At 49.3% G+C, this 17,872-nt stretch overlaps 1 protein-coding gene across 1 annotated transcript in view; it reads left to right on the top strand.

The window, feature by feature from the left end:
- KIRREL3 (kirre like nephrin family adhesion molecule 3) overlaps positions 1-17,872 on the top strand; it is a gene marked incomplete at its 5' end in the record, with an annotated part of 342,172 nt that overhangs the window by 209,076 nt on the left and 115,224 nt on the right. The window contains one exon of the mRNA XM_082010028.1: positions 11,364-11,441. Coding sequence (XP_081866154.1) covers positions 11,364-11,441 — 78 coding nt within the window. The remainder of the gene's footprint in view (positions 1-11,363; positions 11,442-17,872) is intronic.

A 17,872-nucleotide genomic window follows, 5' to 3' on the forward strand; every position in this document is an offset into this window, starting at 1 on the left:
GGCTTTCTTCCCTTTCCGGTAATTGGTGCCTTGTTCACTGGTGGAGGGTAGGGACCTGTTTTCCTGCCGCCCCTTCCATCTTGGCACCACATGCTCTTTGGGCAAGTTTTAACGGAAGGGAAAGAGCGGGGGCTGCAGCAAGTGCACCTCCAAGTGGGATTAATCTTGAATTGCTGCTTCCTTGGCCAAGTTACTCCTCCGTGATGGTTTGGTTACACCTTCATATGTGAGATTTCCCAAGATATTTGGGATGGTGCCTCGGCTCTGACTCAAATTGCTGGGAGGCTTAAATAGCTAGGGAGGAAATAGAAGTTAGCCCGTGTATGTGGGTCTGACCCAAGAAGACTTGTTCACATCATTGGTCTCCTTTAGCTCAGGACTGGTGGATGGCCCAAGAGGGATGGTGTAGCATGGACTGGTGCTGCACAGCAGGTCTCCTACCCCCTTCTCGCCTTGCAAGCGGGAAGGCGGCTTAACAAGTTTTCTGAAATTGCTAGGAGTTGGCGAGGAGGGTAAAAATAAAATAGAAGCTGAAGATTAGAAATTGGGGGGGAAAAAAAAAGCAAGCCTCAGATGTGTAAGAATTGCAGCCGTGCTGTGAGGTAACTGGCAAATACAATTTAATTATAAGACACACAGAAGTAATGGCGTTTGCGAGGCTGGAGCGTGATTTCCCAGTAATAGAAGGACCGCGGGGTTCCCTGCCTCCGACTGTCGTGTCATCCTCAAATGAGAGCACGACTGTGCTTCAGTGCTTCCCCTGCCTTCAGAGGGGATTGAAGGGGCACAGCTACTCAGTCGTGGAGGAGCCAGGGCAGTTGTCAAGGGTGTCCAGCATGTGAAGGATTTGGAGCAGCTGGGCAACGGGCTTCACAGGATTTGGGGCAGAAGGAGCTGATGGGTCTGGGGCAGAAGCGCTTGAAGGCAGGGACCATGATTTCCTAGGTCAGGAAGAGGATAGCTGTGTTTGGGTGTTTCCAAGGGTAGAAGTGGTTTGTCCTTTCCTGTACTGTCCTCAGTCAGTCTGGACTTGTAAAATGGATGGCTTAACCAGAAACACTTTCAAGGCAGGAGGTGTGAGAAACCGTTGTTGATCCGGAGCGTGACAATAGACATGACCTTTACAGTGCTGTGGCTTTATTTTTGTTATTTTTCTCTCCAGTGTGTCCACAATATGTCAGAGCAGCATGGGGACTTCCAGGGCTTATTGCAAAGTGTTTCCATTGCCATGTTCTCCTAGTTGAGCAGAGATGTTATGGGGTGGTCTGCGTGGAGTGTGAGGCTGGTACACCTCCTGCTTTATGCAGATCTCTAGACCTGCATATAAATGTGGCTCTCTGTGTGCCAGGGGAGCACAAAATGTGTTATTTATTCCAATATGAGATGCTCCCACCAGGCTTCAGGATAATGTCATGCTGTGTGTGTGGCTAATGTTGCTTGGATTGCGATGGGATGTGCAGGGGTCCTATAGCAGGAGTGAGGAACGGTGCGGTGGCTTTCAGTGAAATGAGAAACCAGAGTGTTTGGTGATGAAATCGGGTCTTTAGAGAAAACGCTGTGTTCTTAAGGAATCAAAATATGTGATCTTGTATCTTTCTCCCTGTCAGTTTTGTTCTGAGCTTTTTCATTCAGATTTTAGACCATTTTAGAGACTAACAATCCCTCCTGGTACATCGGTGCACACCCTGATGCCAGTGCAATCACTGGAGATGGAGCAGGAAGGCTTGCCTCAGTTTAGACTGGCCCAAACCATCTCCCAACCGCCCCTCCCCTCGCAGCCCCCCTGCTTCACATGGACCCCCTGTGCCGCAGTGTCCGGGGCTTTTCCAGTCTCTGGGCCATGTCCTCGTAAAGGCATTTTGATTCCCAGGAGAGCTTTGTTTCATCAAGTGCAATGGAAGAGGTGCTGCAGAAAGGTGTGATGTGTTTCATATGTGTCCTCCACCCTTTCCTCGCTATTTTTCTGCCATATGGAGTTGAATATGCAGCTTCTGGGCTTGGGCGGGATAGAAGGGGAAGATGGCTGGATAGGGAGGAACAAGTAATGCTACATTGGTGCCACCCCAGACCTTGTCAAGCAGCTCCCCAGGCGACAGCAAGTTTGGGTCTGAGCTGCCCAGCGGGGCCTGGGGTAGATGACAGACAGCCCAGGGCCATCCAAGCCCTTGGCTTGCAAGAGGAAATGCCCGGGGGAGGCAGAGCGGACAGACAGGGCAAGGGACAAGGCTCAGAGTGTCTGTTAGCCTCTCCTGCCCTCGCTGCTCATGCCCCAGAGACATGAGGAGCTCCACAGAGTACATGCAGGCCGTGTCGGCTGGTGCAGTGCAACCACTGGGGTTGTGACCAAGAGAGATGTGCCCATCACCTGGCTGGCCTCTGATGGCCCCAGTGACTCCTCAGAGTTGGCGAACGTGGTCTCAGCAGTACGTGTCTCTTCCTGGGGGAATGTGGGGTCGGTGACGTGTCATGGTTTCAGGAGAGACTGGGGGATGCGAGGGGAGGTCCTCGCGTATTGCTTCCATTTCTCTCGAAGCCTTGTTCCTGACCTTCCTGCAGCAGGTTGCTGCCTTGAAACAGGAGATGTATTTTGTGGCTGGAATGGAGCGGCAGGTACAATGGGCTGCAGTCAAAAGCAGATTAAATCCCTGGGAAGTCCTTGAAGTGCAGGTCAAATCCACCAGCAAGGTGAATTGGCCATAGCCCCACCGAACAATACAGACGTCTTCCCAGGGAAGGTCTGAGGTCCAGGGCTGTAGGCAAGCCGAGGAGCTTCAGAAGGTCTGAGCTAAGCGAGATGAAAGTGGCAACAGGATAGCAGCTCTCGCAAAATACTGTAGAAATCATGTAGATTGGTGAGAAATGCTTGAGTGGTGCCTACATGCTGTGAGACTAAAATGAAGCATTGACCCCGCAGGGGGTGGAGAGGGCCCGGAGGTGTTGCTGTGGACAGTTGGCTGTGCATCTCGCCTTGGTGGAGCCTTCAGAAGTAGGATGTGGAGGGAGCAAGTGGTAACCTGGAGTTGCAGGTGGCTCTTTCTTGCCAATACTGTCCGAGGATTTGTGATTGTGGGTGGTGGCCAGCCTTTTCCAATGCCTGTGAGCAGGATTACGTAGAAGTCCCTGGCTGCGTTGGTTATCTGACCAGCAGAGCTCTCATTAGTGCAAACAGGAGTTGATCTGCTATTGTTAGTGGTGAAGAAAACAGCCTCTGTTTCTACATAACCTTTTATTTGTTTTTCTTTTGAATAAAACAGCTGCTGTGTGAAAGTTACAACTTCTGCAACAGGAAATATGGGAAAAATACCTTTGCCTGCACAAAAGGTGTAGTTAAACTGCGGAACTTGCTGCTACAAGACCTTAGCAAAGGAAAGCATTTCAGATTATTTGATCAGTGTAAATGTATACCTGTGCATACAAAGGTATGAAAGCTGTTTATGCAAGAAGGTTCAAGTACTGAAGGCCGCCTTACTCTGGGTTAAATTGTTTTTTCCTGCTGCAGCTCCTTGAGGCTTCTTTACTTTGGGTGAACAACAAAAGTACAACATCCTTCTCTCTAAATGGGAGACACATGGATTTAATGGATGGATGAGGAATTGGTTGGATGGTCACACCCACTAGGTGGCAGTCAATGGCTCAATGTCCAGATGGAGATTGGTGACGAGCAATGTCCCTCAGGGGTCTGTATTGGGACCAGTACACTTTAGTATCTTCATCAATGACATAGAGGGATCAAGTGCACGCTCAGCAAGTTTGCAGATGACACCAAGTTGAGTGGTGCAGTTGATACGCCTGAGGGATGGGATGCCATCCAGAGGGACCTGGACAAGCTCAAGGATTGGGCCCATGTGAACCTCATGAGGCTCAACAAGGCTAAGTGCAGGGTCCTGCCCCTGGGTCGGGGCAACCCCAGGTATCAATCCAGGCTGGGGGATGAAGGGATGGGGAGCAGCCCTGCCCAGAAGGAGTTGGGGATACTGGTGGGTGAAAAGCTGGACAGGAGCAGCAATGTGCACTCGCAGCTCAGAAGGCCAACCGTGTCCTGGGCTGCACCCAAAGCAAGATGGCCAGCAGGGAGAGGGAGGGGATTCTGCCCCTCTGTTCTGCTCTGGGGAGACCCCCCTGCAGTGCTGCGTCCAAGACATGGACCTGTTGGAGTGGGGCCAGAGGAGGCCACAAAGATTATCAGAGGGCTGGAACCCCTCTGCTGTGAGGACAGGCTGAGACTGTTGGGGGTGTCCAGCGTGGAGCAGAGAAGGCTTCAGGGAGACCTTACTGCAGCTGCCAGGACTTAAAGGGGGCTGATAAGAAAGATGGGGACAGACTTTTTATCAGGGCCTGTTGCAACAGGACAAGGGGTGATGGTTTTAAACTAAAAGAGGGGAGATTTAGACTAGCTATAAGGAAGAAATTTGTCACAGTGAGGGTGGTGAAACCCTGGCCCAGGTTGCCCAGAGAGGTGGTAGATGCCCCGTCCCTGGAAACATCCCAGGTCAGGTTGGACAGGGCTATGAGCAACCTGCTTGAGTCGAAGATGTCCCTGCTTATGGCAGGGAGTTGGACTAGATGGCCTTTGAAGGTCCCTTCCAACCCAAACTATTCTGTGATTCTATGAAGGACAAAAAAATCATTCTAAGAATTACTGTATTTGATGTTTGTGAGGATTCTTCTTCACTTGCTGGATGCTCCCCAAATAGGATATGTTTGTAAGAGGTTCAGAAAAGGAGCACCAGCCATGGAGGGCTGGGGAGGACAGTGGGGAATACAGACAGATTCAGCCTACTGAACTATAGGGACCAAAGGCTTTGTGTTGCCACTAGAGGGGAAAAAAAGCTCATCAAAACATTTCAGTGCTGAATTACAACCTGGAGGTGCCTTTTTTCCCCTCATTAGCTGGGGAACACAGAGAAAAATTCTCTTTGCTCAGCAGTGTGAATCCCTCCTTTCCCTTTCTGCCAGTTGAATTTCCTGCTAAGAAGCAAGTTTTAATTGTCTTCTACCGAGGTAGACCTTGTTCTTGGGGAGAGCTGCTTGCTGCGTGGTTTCTCTAGTCTTCCCCTTGAAGCTTTGGGTGCTGATGTCTTTCAAGGCAGCTTGGATAGCTGAATGCCAGTGTACTACAGTATTTCCAGGCATGTGCCCATCTAAAGCTGTTTGTCCCAGAGAACCTCCTCCTGGGTCATGGCTGGCTCTTTTTTCAGTGGGTCGAAAGGGACTCTGTGAAAAAAAGCACACCCAAATTTTCTTGTCATTTTCTGTTAGGGTTTGTAACCCAAAAGAATGTTGGGTAGAAGTTCTAAGTGCCCTCCAGACCTTTACCCTTCAGCACCAGAAGTTCCCCTTAGGGAAAACAGCACTGGGGCTGGCTTGGTTTTGGTCATGCAGCTGTTTGAGCTGCAGATAATGTGCCTCTCCAGTGTTGTTTAAGGCAAATGTAGGTCTTAACAGAGGTACTCTGCAAGGTTTCAATTTTGGGGGAACTTTCCTTTGCCATGAAAAGTTGAACCACTCTCCCCAAGGTGGTCTTCACCCCTGTGCAGCGGCAAGAGAGGAGACTTTGCCATTCCAAAGTCTTCAACCAGAAGTGGCTCCTGAGCGAGGGCCCTGGTTTCTGCAAGCTCTGCTGTATGTGCCTTCCCTCTTTAATACGAACAGGACTTGCAGGTCCCATCCTCTGTCAGAGAATAGCCCTTCTGTGCAGTTGCATTTTACATCTCGGAGCAATGAACCAGCAGACACCTCTGCTCCATCTGTTTTCCTTCATTGATGGATTCTTTAAAGTCAGATTGTGGTCCCACAGGGACACACTCAACTAATCCTCTGCTTTTAAGATTTTATTTGTGCAATAAATGGATGACAAGGTGGTTTGCAAGTACATAACACAATAAATGGGTTTATAAATGCAACTTTTCTGCAGAGCACTATAGAATAAAATACAGTATCACCACAGCATTTAACACTGATCTCTGGTTCATTCATATTTCAAACAGTAATGTGCCCATTTTCTCATCTGAGAAGCCTCTTAGGTTTTTTAATACATTTTTATAAATTAACCGGGCACAGATTTAATAACAACTTGCGTTTGTATAGCTTTTTTCATCTCAGAGGATCTTGGATTGCTCTGCAGACTTAACGGTGTAATATAGAAATTATGTGCCAAAGGATCAATTTGCTCTCCGCTGAAATGTGGCAGTAGTTTAGATCGCTCAGCAATGCTCATGGATGCAAACGATGTCGGGGGAGGAAGCTTGAATCCATCACTGATGGTGGAAGATGAACTTGGAGGGGAAGGGTGCAGCTTGCTTTATGGGTGCTCAGAGCAAAGTCCTCTGAAGAAGAGGTTACAGGGATGCTGAGGAAATCTGCTGAGAAAAGCAGGACGGTGACTGAGCCTGGAAACTAGGATACTGAAAAAACAAAGCAGAAAATGCTCCTTCACACACTTGTAACTTTTGGGATGCATTGTCTCTAGATAGAGAGAAGCCAAGGGCATGGTCTTTCCATGCAAGTCTTTCTCAGAGATTGGTCTCTTCTGTTCATAAGGCGTTTCTTTAGCAAGATATCCAACAGCAGATGACTTTATCCATCAGGACGGGAAACTTCTAAGCAGGAGCATAAGGTTTCTCAATCAATGCTTTCAAGGGATCCAAAACTCTTGGATTTTGTGACATGGGGTCTTCTCATATTGCTTTTGCTGGCAAACCTAGAAACAAAGAGGAAGGTATTGAGCTTCTTTCCTTGGAGACTTTCATGCTCTTCCAAGAGCTCCCACCCACATTCTTTGCTTGAGATCCCCAGGTGAGATGGGGCTTTTCCAACCCTCTGTCTTTCCCAGTTGCCATGTTGTGGTGTCGCTGGCGCTAGGATATTTGTCATGGAGGTTGCCTGTTCCCCATCCTGCAAAGAAAAAGTTCAGAATGAAGCTTGTGCGTATGACATGTGATTGGAAAAATATTTACAGATAGCAAATTGTCATCTCTGTAGAAGGAAAATGTGACAAAATGGAAACATGATATTTTTGTTAATACAAAGTTTTTAAAATTTAATTTGAGACCAGCTGTTTCTGCTTCCAAGAGCTTAATTGGTATATAATAGCATAGTTAATTAAATACAAATCCATAGTTTAAAACAGCTAATTGATATTTAATATGTATGGGAAAATATAACTTAGTTGTAATATAATTAACTCAATATTAAATAAGCAATGGAATTGCAATTATGCCTTTATAACGATTATAAAGTTTATTGTTCGTTAATAAACTTGCAATTAGACAGGATGAGCTGAAAAATTATTAAACAGGTATTATTGCGCTATTAAACATTTATTATCATTCCTGGTGGAATACAGCTACACAATAGTACACATTATGATTGCGTTAATAAACCTTTATTACTGCTTTGCAGCTTTAGCCTTTACTCCACCGGTTGATCGGAAACTTAGTTCCCTCCTTAGTTTGTGGGTGGAAGAATTGCCTTGAAATTGGATAAGGAAATCCCCAAAGATGGGAGAAATTAAGAACAAGCAGGAGGATTCCATAGTTTGGGCCAGCAAAGAGAAATCCTTCTTTTGAAGCAAAGTTGCCCAGTCTGTGCATAAAGATCCCGTTCTAGAAGACCCTGAACTCTTGCTGCTTTTATATAATGTTTTTTTTAATTGGCTTTTGCTTCGTTGTCACTGGTTGCCCCTAAGGCTGGCAGTGTGGGGGTTGAACTTGCTTGTGCTTTGTCCGATGAGTGGTTCTTCTGCAAGTTTTGCAGTGAATTAATGCAGGTACTTTTGAGAGAGTCAAAAACCCCACAGTTCTGCCATGTATTTTCCAAATGACATGCTTAAGCTCACACTTCTTCAAAGCACCTGGGACGATAAACTTCAACTGTAACTAGTTTAGCTCTGCTGCAAAAAATCAATTGCCATTGCAAGGAAATGGATGGGATTTGTTTTGTGGGTGGGGGACAAGCATGGGTTAATATGTTCTGTTTTCAGTGGTATCTCAGCAGCCCCCCCCCCGAAGCCAAAACGTTTAAAATGCTGGGTATCTGCTTAACTACTTTAGCTTTAGGTAGCCAGTAAAAGCCATGACGTGGTGAGACATCCTTAGGCATGAGAGTCTTCTTGAAGTATTTTACCTTTTAAAGGCACTCTCAAGTATTTAAAGGTGCCTTTAGCTATAAAGATTTTTGCATGTTCTCACAAATTTATGGTATGAATTATTATAATGCAGTGCTCTTGTATAGCTCCTTTCATCATGGGATATCAAAGTGTTTTATAAGCATTAATTATAGCACCCCTCAGGGAGGCAAATGGAGGACAGACATCCATACCGGTGTGTGCTGATCCAGGCTCCAGATGGGTAATAACCCAGATTTCATCTGGATCCAGCCCACGTACTTCAGCTGTGACTATCTCTCCCTTCTCCAAGGGCTAAGTTGTGACTGGGACCTCTTGGGAAGCACAGTCGTTGCCTTGGGTTGTAGCCCCCTTGCCACAGCCTCTAAAGCACAACCTCCTCCTTGGGAGCATTTCACTCCCCATGGCTGGAAGATGAGAGCTGGACATCGAGCGGTGGGATATTCATCTCCCAAGTAGCCTGTAGCTATTGCTGCCTTCGTCACTGCTTTGGTTCAGGATGGTCTCAATGTTTGTGGTTGTGGTCCACGGAGAGCGCGGCAGCTCCTGTCACGCCAGGTCTGCGCGTTCCAGGAAGAACCCAGCCAGCAGCCGCAGACAGGCCCACGTGCGCACGCCGGGATGGATGGTGCACGTCTGAATTAGTAAGATAGGAGCGCTGGCTTGCTCAACTCTGCTGTGGGCTGCGCTGCCTCGCGTGACGCTAACCTAATTGTGTTGTTTTAATTACGCTTTGATACCTTGGTGCTCATTGAAGGCTTAATAGGAATCGATGCGGTTTTGCTTCCCTCTCAATAAAGGCATAAGCGCCTCTCGCCCGCTTCGCGGGCTCCGTGCAAACGGCCCCAGAGGCTGTCGGCAGGCTGGCAGCTGTCTGGCCACGTGCACAGTGTCTGTTTTCACAGGCGGCGTGCAACCCTTCGTGGAAACCCCACTCGAAGTTCAACAAAGTCTTATCAATTCCAGTTATCAGACAGTGCTAAGGGAGGCACCTGTGCCGAGTGACCTTCAGCTAAACCAGCAGACCCTAGCAGCAGTCAGGAGTATGAGAGAGGCATCTAACGCTCTGCAAGTCAACACCTTTCCTGGTGTATTTGCAGTTGTTGTGGACTTTGTGCAGATCACAGTAGGCCCTGTTCTGGGCCCCTCACGACAAGAAGGACGTTGAGGTGCTGGAGCGTGTCCAGAGAAGGGCAACGGAGCTGGGGAGGGGTCTGGAGCACAAGTCTGATGAGGAACGGCTGAGGGAACTGAGCGTGTTCAGGCTGGAGAAGAGGAGGCTGAGGGGAGCTGTCATTGCTCTCTACAACTGCCTGAAAGGGAGTTGTGGTGAGGTGGGTGTTGGTCTCCTCTCCCAAGTAACCAGCAACAGGATGAGAGGAAATGGCCTCCAGTTGCGCCAGGGGAGGTTTAGACTGGAGATTAGGAAAAATTTCTTTACTGAGTGAGTGATCAAACATTGTCACAGGCTGCCCAGGGAAGTGGTGGAGTCACCATCACTGGAGGTGTTCAAAAAACGTGTAGACGCGGTTCTTCGGGACATGGTTTAGTGGGCATAGTGGTGTTGGGTTGATGGTTGGCCTTGATGATCTTAGAGGTCTTTTCCAACCGTAATGATTCTATGTTGCCTCTGTACTGTGGAACAAGAGGGCTGGCTTCTACCTTTGCATCAGAGATGGGAGATGGTTGCTGTCTACCTCTTCCTGTTAATTAGGACTCTGAGTCAAGAAACTGCTGAGGATGTGGGTAGTTGATTCATCTGCCCTGAGTCGTCTAATCTTTAGACGTCTGAATCAGTCACCACCTTTTATGACCAAGGAGAGAGTTACAAGCACCCCCAAAGTCATCCCGGGTAGGTGAAGTGAGTCCCTTCCCGGAGATGCCTGTGTCTCTCTGGGGCATTGCCTGAGCTAGCAATGTGGATTTAAGGGACCAATTAAACTTCAGCTTACTCTAAGCATCTCAAGAGACTGACTTTTGTCTGAGCACTGACTTCAGTGGGATTACACGTGTGACTTAGATGCTGATGTCCCCCCTGGTGGGAGCCTTAGGACCCCGAGTGTCCTGTGGTCAAAATAAATCTATTTTTTCTGGATTTAGGCTCCGATTCTGCCCCATACTGCGTACAAGAGAAGGATGCTAACCCCTCTGTTGGGACGCCATGGCAGCTAGCAGTATTAGGGAGGGATACTGAGTATCTGGGTGTCTTCCCTGTACATCGCATCACGCCGCAGTGAGCGACTTTCCTCTCCCTCTGGACACGGTCCAGATCCGCAATTCAAACCCACGTTTGCATCACGGCGCTGAAAGCCGAGGCTGCCAGGCAGCGGCTCTCTCTGCTCTACGGCTGTCACTGCGCTCTCAACCCTCCTGCTTCGCCGCCTTCCCCTCTTGTGTGCGGCACAACTTCATGACGCTCCCGAGCACTCCTTCCTCGGCAGAGGGGGGCTCTAAGGAGACCACAACCACATTAAGTAAACATCAAAGGGGCTTTGATCAGCGGGGCTCTGCAGAGCACAGAAGCCCCCGAGGAGCTCTGCAGGTCCACAGGCAGGCAGCACTGGGGACGTGGTACCTTAATTTTCTGCACTGTGACACAGGAGAATTTGTTTGAAGAACTAGAGCTTTTCGCCACGCCGAGATGCGCACATGCACGCAGCCTACTTCTGGAAAAACCCGTGCTCAGATCTCTGTTTGTTACCAATAGCCAGAAAGCCCCATTAAGAAATCAAGGCATCAAAGGCATGCGCCTCCTCAGACCCTGGCACTTTGCTGCTTGTAGGGTCACTTGCTTGCTTCTAAAGAGCAAGATGCCTCGAGCCAGACTTACCTTCCCCTCCGAGGGCCGCTTCCCGTTTTACTTCGCTGCCCGCTAAGGGGGAAAGGGATTAAAGAGTCCACGTTGTTGCAGTGTGCTGATGCGGAGGAAGGTGCAGCTTGTTCCCTCTGCTTAGTGTGGAGGAGCACCGAAGAGATGGGCAAGGGAGGGGATGGTGACCCTCCTCTCTCTAGATCCGCCTGGCTAAGTGGAGCAGCGCAGCAGCAGCTGGAAGCGGTTGGTTTGGGACCCCCAGCAAAGTTCAGCTGTGAGGCTGACCAAAGACTTCAGTTAGGTGCCTGCCTCACTGGCACTTTACCTGAGTGGCGTCACAGGCAGGATTTGCTCCCTGCGGCATCCCCGTGTGCTTGGTCTTGTCCCCAATCCAGTCTTGTAATGTCACTCTCTCTTCTCTTGCAGAACTGGGGCTCCCAGGAAGAGGATGCTGCCTAGTACTGGGGTTCATGTACAAGGAGAAGTACCGCAGGATGACTGAAGGTGAGCGGTTCCATCACCTTCCATTCTTCCTTCCTCTTTAGCAGTCTCATTGCAAGGGGTGTGGATGTGCTACTGCTAGGAATGTGCTAGGTTCTTGTTCACATCAAGGAGAAAATCCTGCTTCTCCTTTGGTCTCTGAAACGTCTTAGTGGGCACAGATGTGCGAAGCCCCCTGCATGAAGCCGCAAGTGAAGAGCGGGAGCTTATTAATTCCATACATCCAAAAGCCACTGTCTTTTCCCCATGGAAAAGATTTGTCACATGGGAAGCTCTTCTAGTAACTGCTGCATCTTAGTCTTTTTGTTCTGGTTGGGTGGTAGTGCCTCACCATGGCACCTTCAGAGTACCAGTTTTCAGTGCCTTGGCACCCCTCAGAGGAGCCATTGTTTGTCAAACCCCTGCACTCCGACGCAGATCTCACTAAAATTTCCCTATTTATATTCTACTCGTCCCCCAAGTACTTTATAAGCGTTGATTAATCCGTAGAAATATCATAAATAATTATGAAGCATAATTACTAAACAAAAGCTGTTTATGCTCAGAAGAATGGGCATCCTTGCTTCTGGTAGCATCATTGCTTGTCTTTTTTTGGAGCAAACCCTGGTGCAGCACCATCTCTGATTAGTGCTGGATCAGAGCAGGATTGAAGGTCCCAGAGCCTTGTGAGATGGGAGGGTCTTGAGGGTGTGTCAGGGAGAGGTTGGCTCCTGTGAGGTTACTCTGGGGACTGTAAACCCAATCCAGACATGGATTTAGTCCTTGTTTTGGGCTTTGCTTGGAAATGGTTTTTGCCCTGCTGCACTTCCTTGAGCTTACTGTGGTTTCCAGTCAGCCATGGGGGTGTCTACTCTTGCGGGAAGCCTTGGCTTCACCAAGAGTGAAAGATGCGTTAACTTTCATGGGGTAAATCTCTGGCAGAGGCAAGTTCGTGGCTCAGATATCGGTTAGAAGATCAAAGGTTCCCAGGAGCCCTGATACTGAGCTGATAACATGGGGAAAGTATTTTGCAAAACTTCACCTCGTGCTTGTTAATTACCACATGCTTTTTAAACATCGATTAGAGTAGGGTTTTAACGAGAAGGGGCTGCCCCTTGGGAGAACGGAGGGCAGAGTCTCGTCCGAGTGCTGTGAGAAGCTGCAGTCTCTCTCTCGATACCTTCCGGTCCCTCAAGCCTCCTGCAGAGGCTGCCTGTGGCTGTGCTCAGACGAGCGGGAGCACCCTGGGGATGCTCACAGGGTGTCTAAGAGCCGGCAGGACAGTGGGCACACCTGGGCGTCCTGCCGATCCTTTGGGAGCGTTCACAGAAGCTCTGGTCCCCCAGTGGATTCAAAGCCTGCCTCCGCCTACGAAGTGAGCCCCCTTTTCAGGCTGAACGTGGCTTTGTATGGAGAGAACAAAGAAACATGAAAGGCCAAAAGTAAAGCCTTTGTGTGGGAAAGGGAACAAAGCTTGCCTGCCTGGCACTGTGCAGCTGGCAAGTTTCTGGCCCCCGCAGGCTGCAGGACCATTACCTTTTAAAGGTATAATCTGCCAAAAACAAAGTTGGGGGATTTCCATGGCTACAAAGACCGCCTAGGACTTGTGTTTTCATTAGAGGTGGATCTGGCTGATAATTGCAGGCCCCAGACCTCCTGGGTTTTTGGTGGATTTCAGTGCAGATCCACACTGTATGGTGTGGGCTGAGCTCTGATGTGAGCCAAGGGGGGGTTCAGATGTCTGGTCATCTACAGAGGTACAGGGAAGGTGTTTCCTGCCCAAAGTACCTGAGCCAGACTCTTTGGGCCAGTTACCTTGCAGGGGTAGGGAGAGAGACAGCTTCCTTTTTATATTTTTGCCAAGTGAGAGCTTTTCTTTCTTTTTATTGCATGATGGTGCTAATGAATAGCCCTATTAAAAAATTACAGGGTAGCTGAAGGAGCTGAAAGCAGAGGTAGGCAGTGGGGCAATTGGATAATTATGAGGTGTGGGGTCTCTGTCGTAGTGGAAATGGGTAATTACAGGGATCGTTAGAACCTTGCTGTCACAGAGACATCTACAAAATGCTCTCGTAGGTAGAGAAGCACAAGAGGACTTAGGCGGAGGCCTTGGCAGTGTGGAGGCATCACTTCTTGGTGGGAAGGTGCTTCTCTTGGCTATGCCCATGGAGAAGATCCAGGCTGGACACTTGCAGGCCGGTGTGGCAGCCTCTCCCAGGCGGGTAAAATAAATGTTGTGGGTTACAGATGCTCTGTGGCCATGCCCAGCAAGGGTCTTGGGTCACATTATCTTGTTTGTTTACCAACTGATGAGGGATGGATGCCCATTAACACAAGTGATTGCAGATGTGGGCTCTTCTGGCTGAGCTGTCCTCCAGGGTGAGAAGCCAAGAGAAGTGTCTGAGAACTTGCCTCTGTCAGTTAGTTACCGCATGTCAGTTCCTCATATCAACATATATCAACCTGCGTCATGAAAAAACAGGTCCGGGTGAGGTGTTGGTGTCTCAGCTGTAAAGCAAGAGAGCAGCAGCACCGCTGGTGATGTGCAAGGCAAAAATGATTTGGGCGCTCTCCTTGCGGCTCACACTGCACCGCATCGGGTGCGATTGCCACTGTGAAGCCCACACCAGGAAAGGTGCTGGGTTTGGGCACAGTTTGGGGCTGCGTCTGGGCTGGGGAGTGGGGAGGCAGTGCTCCAGCATGGCTGCTATACGCTTATCCCTTTGCTGTGATTGATGATTGCCTCTTCTACGTGCTGGGATCACTGTTTAGTGCGCGGCTGTGAGTTGTAGGGTGAAATTAAGCTGGTGGCAGTTGTAGACGGAGAGAGAGAGAGGTAGAGCTGTCTGTAATGACGGCCTTGCAGTAAAGATGCTTTAGAGTTAATCCTCCACCATCTGTCTTCATTCTGCTAATAACCCACTCAATCAGATGCTGCCGACTGTTTGTTAACATTCAGAAACAGATATATAATCGGGAGGAGCATGCTGTTTGCTCACGAGGGGCTGGATTCCTCCTTGGGAACAACTCTTCCCTGGCCACGGCGGTGGTTCAGTGGGAGCCATGGCTTGTGGACTGGATGTCCCGAGGCGTGTGCCGTGCAATGGAGGTGATGCTGAGGCTGGCGGTGATCTGAGTTACCCTGCTTTCCCCAGGGCTTGTGCTGCCCTGGCTCAAGGTGTTTTTGGAGTAGAAAGGTGGTATCTATGTGGTGGGTCACCTTAGTTCAAGATCCTTGTTCTTAGAGGACTAACCTGAAAACTGGGACTTGTTTTTCTGTTCCCTCTTCCCCTTCAGTTCTCCTCCTTTCCCAAAGGCAGGCAAGGCGTGTGTTGTAAAATCTCTCCCTGCTTGCCTATCATGCTTGGTCCCCTGCTTGTCCGTAGCTGCAGGTCCCAAGCTGGGCTTCTCCGCTCTCCTCTGTGGTGGTCAAAGGCAGGTTTTCAGCTGTCAAGCCTGCTCCTGCTGTTTTTCTTCTTCTCTCCTGCCTTTGACTTCTTGCCAGATCTAACTCGAGTCATTAGCAAGCGTCGCTGCAGCAATTACGGCAACTTTTTGGCTGCCATTCATAAAGCTACTAACGGGAACAATTAGTGCTGAGAGGTGTCAGCCTACTCCTTCACCACCTGTTCCCACCAGCCGCCGGCTGCTGGGAGGTGCCTACAACCGTCTCCCCACAGGCGAGCAGGAGCAGGGCAGCTTGCTCCCCTCCTTTCATCGCCCGTTCCGGGCACTTCGCTGGCTCTCATGCCCTCCCGTGTGGCCGGCATGTGGCATCTCTGCAGGGTGGACCCAGTGCTCGGCTTTGTCACTGCATGGAGGGGAAGGGTGAGCTTCATCCTTGTGTCCAAGGTTGGGTGGTGAAAGCAGGCGTGGCCAGGGAAAGGGATGGAAGGAGGACTCGGGGGAGTGTCCTCCTCCTGGGCCAGCTAATGGTTAATGGTCTGTGCTCAGGGAAGGACAAACTCCCCCTCTTCAGCTCCCTGCTTGGCTTCTAGCCCTGCTTTCCACCTAGCTCGCAGCCACGCCGTCAGTCAGAGACAGGCACGAGGCTAAAATCCGTGCCCTAATCCGCAGGCCATCTCCTCAGTGTGAACGCTGACTGGCGTGCCAGGAGAGCGGCTCGCGCCAGCAGTGAGCTCTGGCAGCGGCCGCCCTCCGTTTGCGTTGCGGCTGGAAGCGGAACCCGGCCTCCGTAGTCTTCCACATTGGAGGTGCCTCCATTCGCTGTACAAAGCACAGCAGCACCAGCAGCCATTACCGCAGGGCTGCAGCTCCGCACAGCAGCGAGGGCTGTTTTCTGTTTAGTTGGGAGAGGGTGTTGCTTGGCGAATCATATTTGCTGGTAAATCAACAAATATTTGAATACCAGAATCATATTTGACTGTAGAAAACTGCTCAGATACAGGCTGCCGTAATCCAAGGTGGAAGATTGTTTTTATCTAAAGGCCACATGGGTCAGCATAAAGTGATCCTTGAGTTTTGGGAATATGGAGGATGCAGACTTAGGAGTTTTGCAATCGCAGCTGCAAATCTCATCTTGACTCTCTTGCTCAGAAGGTTTGGGGTCTTATTTAAAGGCGCTGGGACTGGTGCAAAGCTCTGATGCCTCTTGTTGAGGGAAGATGGAGGTACCAAAAGGGGATTGACCATCCACGTACCTCAAATGTGGGACACAGGTCAATGTTGGCCCAGAGAGGCAGTGACAGTGGTGGCCTGAACCAGAGGAGAGCCACCAGCCTCCTCCTTGTGATGGCTCCATGCAGCTTTCACAATCCGTGGCTAGCGGGGATGACTCGGGTCATCTGCCTGTTTCTGGCTTGTGTTACCAGCTGTGACTTTGTACTCGTGAACTGCGAGCAGCGTAGCTCTGCGTGGCTTTTTTGTCTTCAGCTTCAGCCTATCTCCAGCCTGCAGATAGGTTTCCGTTCTGCTAGATGTGGGGAGAGAATTGTGTATGCATATGAAAGCTGTTTTTATGGCTTATAATTATCTCGTACCCATCCTTAGAATAATTATGGCTCCTCCATTATTAATAATTGGAACTCCAGTCCTTGTCATAGATCACAAAATGAAGAGGAAGCTCAAGCTAGGGTTTGCATAATGTACCTTGGTCTAAATTGTATAATTGGTAAAATGGTGAAAATCGTTAGTTTTTCCCCCATTCCTTGGTGCTGGAATTAGTGAGATATTAGTGCAATTAACCAGTGCTTCCATTTGAGGCTGCAATCATTTGGTTTGTAATTTAGAATAAATGTAAAAGCCCACTTGTGCTTCTGAACAGATTATTTGTCCTGTTTAAAAGTATCTAATGGGGTGGCTGTCATCTAAGCAAGATACATTTGACCCATTTCAATTTGTTTCCCTTTTAATCTGCTATCTGTTTTCCTGGATCTTTTTTTAATAAAAACATAAAGAAGAAGTAGGCGAGAGAGACCAAAGAGGGAGAGAATAGAAGTGTTATAGATCTGGAGTTTATCATAAGCCAAAGTAACTTGAAATCAAGGCTGTTAAACTGCAGAAAGCAATAAAAAGAAAACACTATTTGGAGATCGTTTAAAGGGCCGAGTGACTTGTCAATGAAAGGTTGCTCTATTCGACTGCTTCTTAATAGCTTCTCAAAGGGAATCTGCAGCTCTTGCAAGAACGAAGGCCGCCGGTACTTTTGCAGCAGCTCTCTGCTGCGGGAGGGAGCGCTTAGGTTAGCAGGGTGCTGATGGGTAAAACCCAGTACCAAGAAGGACGGAGATCAGAGGCGGAAAGGAGGCGGATTTAAAGCCGAAACTGGGTTTAAGCTTTAAAACATGCCCTAAATATTGAAGCCTTGGCTATTGTGGTAGGCACAGAGGCTGGACACATTGGTCCTCTTCGGCCTGTAGACAGATCTGTGCCCGGTTCAATCGCACCCTGCCCTCCCGTGTCTTCAGCGGGGAGCAGAGGGGCTCTGCCTTTCCCTCCCGAAGGCTGAGCAACCTTTCTACAACAGCCTGAGTCAAGGCTCCTCTCGCTGTCAATCCCCATCTTACTGCCTGGAGAGAAACCAGCTGGGACTCTGGGATGGAGTCCCTGCTGTTTTGGGGAAAAAAGGCTCATTCAGAGAAGCTGGCTGTGCCTCTGCTCCAAATGTCTCTCTGCTTGAACGCCCCTTCTGCTGCCTGCCGTAGTTCAAAGCGGGTTCAGTGAACGCTTCCTGCCAGGAAAACGTCCTGTTACAGCGCGGCACTGAGGTGCAGTGACGTATTTGTGCCACCCGTTAGCAGCCCAGCAAGGCAGTTGCTGCCTCAGAATTGCCTGGATTTATGGGGATGCTTAGTCTGGATCTTGCAAGTGACTTTTACATCTGCAGCAGCACCGTCTGAGCATGAATCTTGCTCAGTCTCAAGGATAAATCGGAGCCAGCCCCCCTTATCCCTGTAAAAAGTGACCTTCCTTCTCGCCCCAGATGCCAACAGCCT

The sequence above is a fragment of the Phaethon aethereus genome, assembly GCF_964289735.1.
Source record: "Phaethon aethereus genome assembly, chromosome: 23".
Classification (NCBI taxonomy): domain Eukaryota; kingdom Metazoa; phylum Chordata; class Aves; order Phaethontiformes; family Phaethontidae; genus Phaethon; species Phaethon aethereus.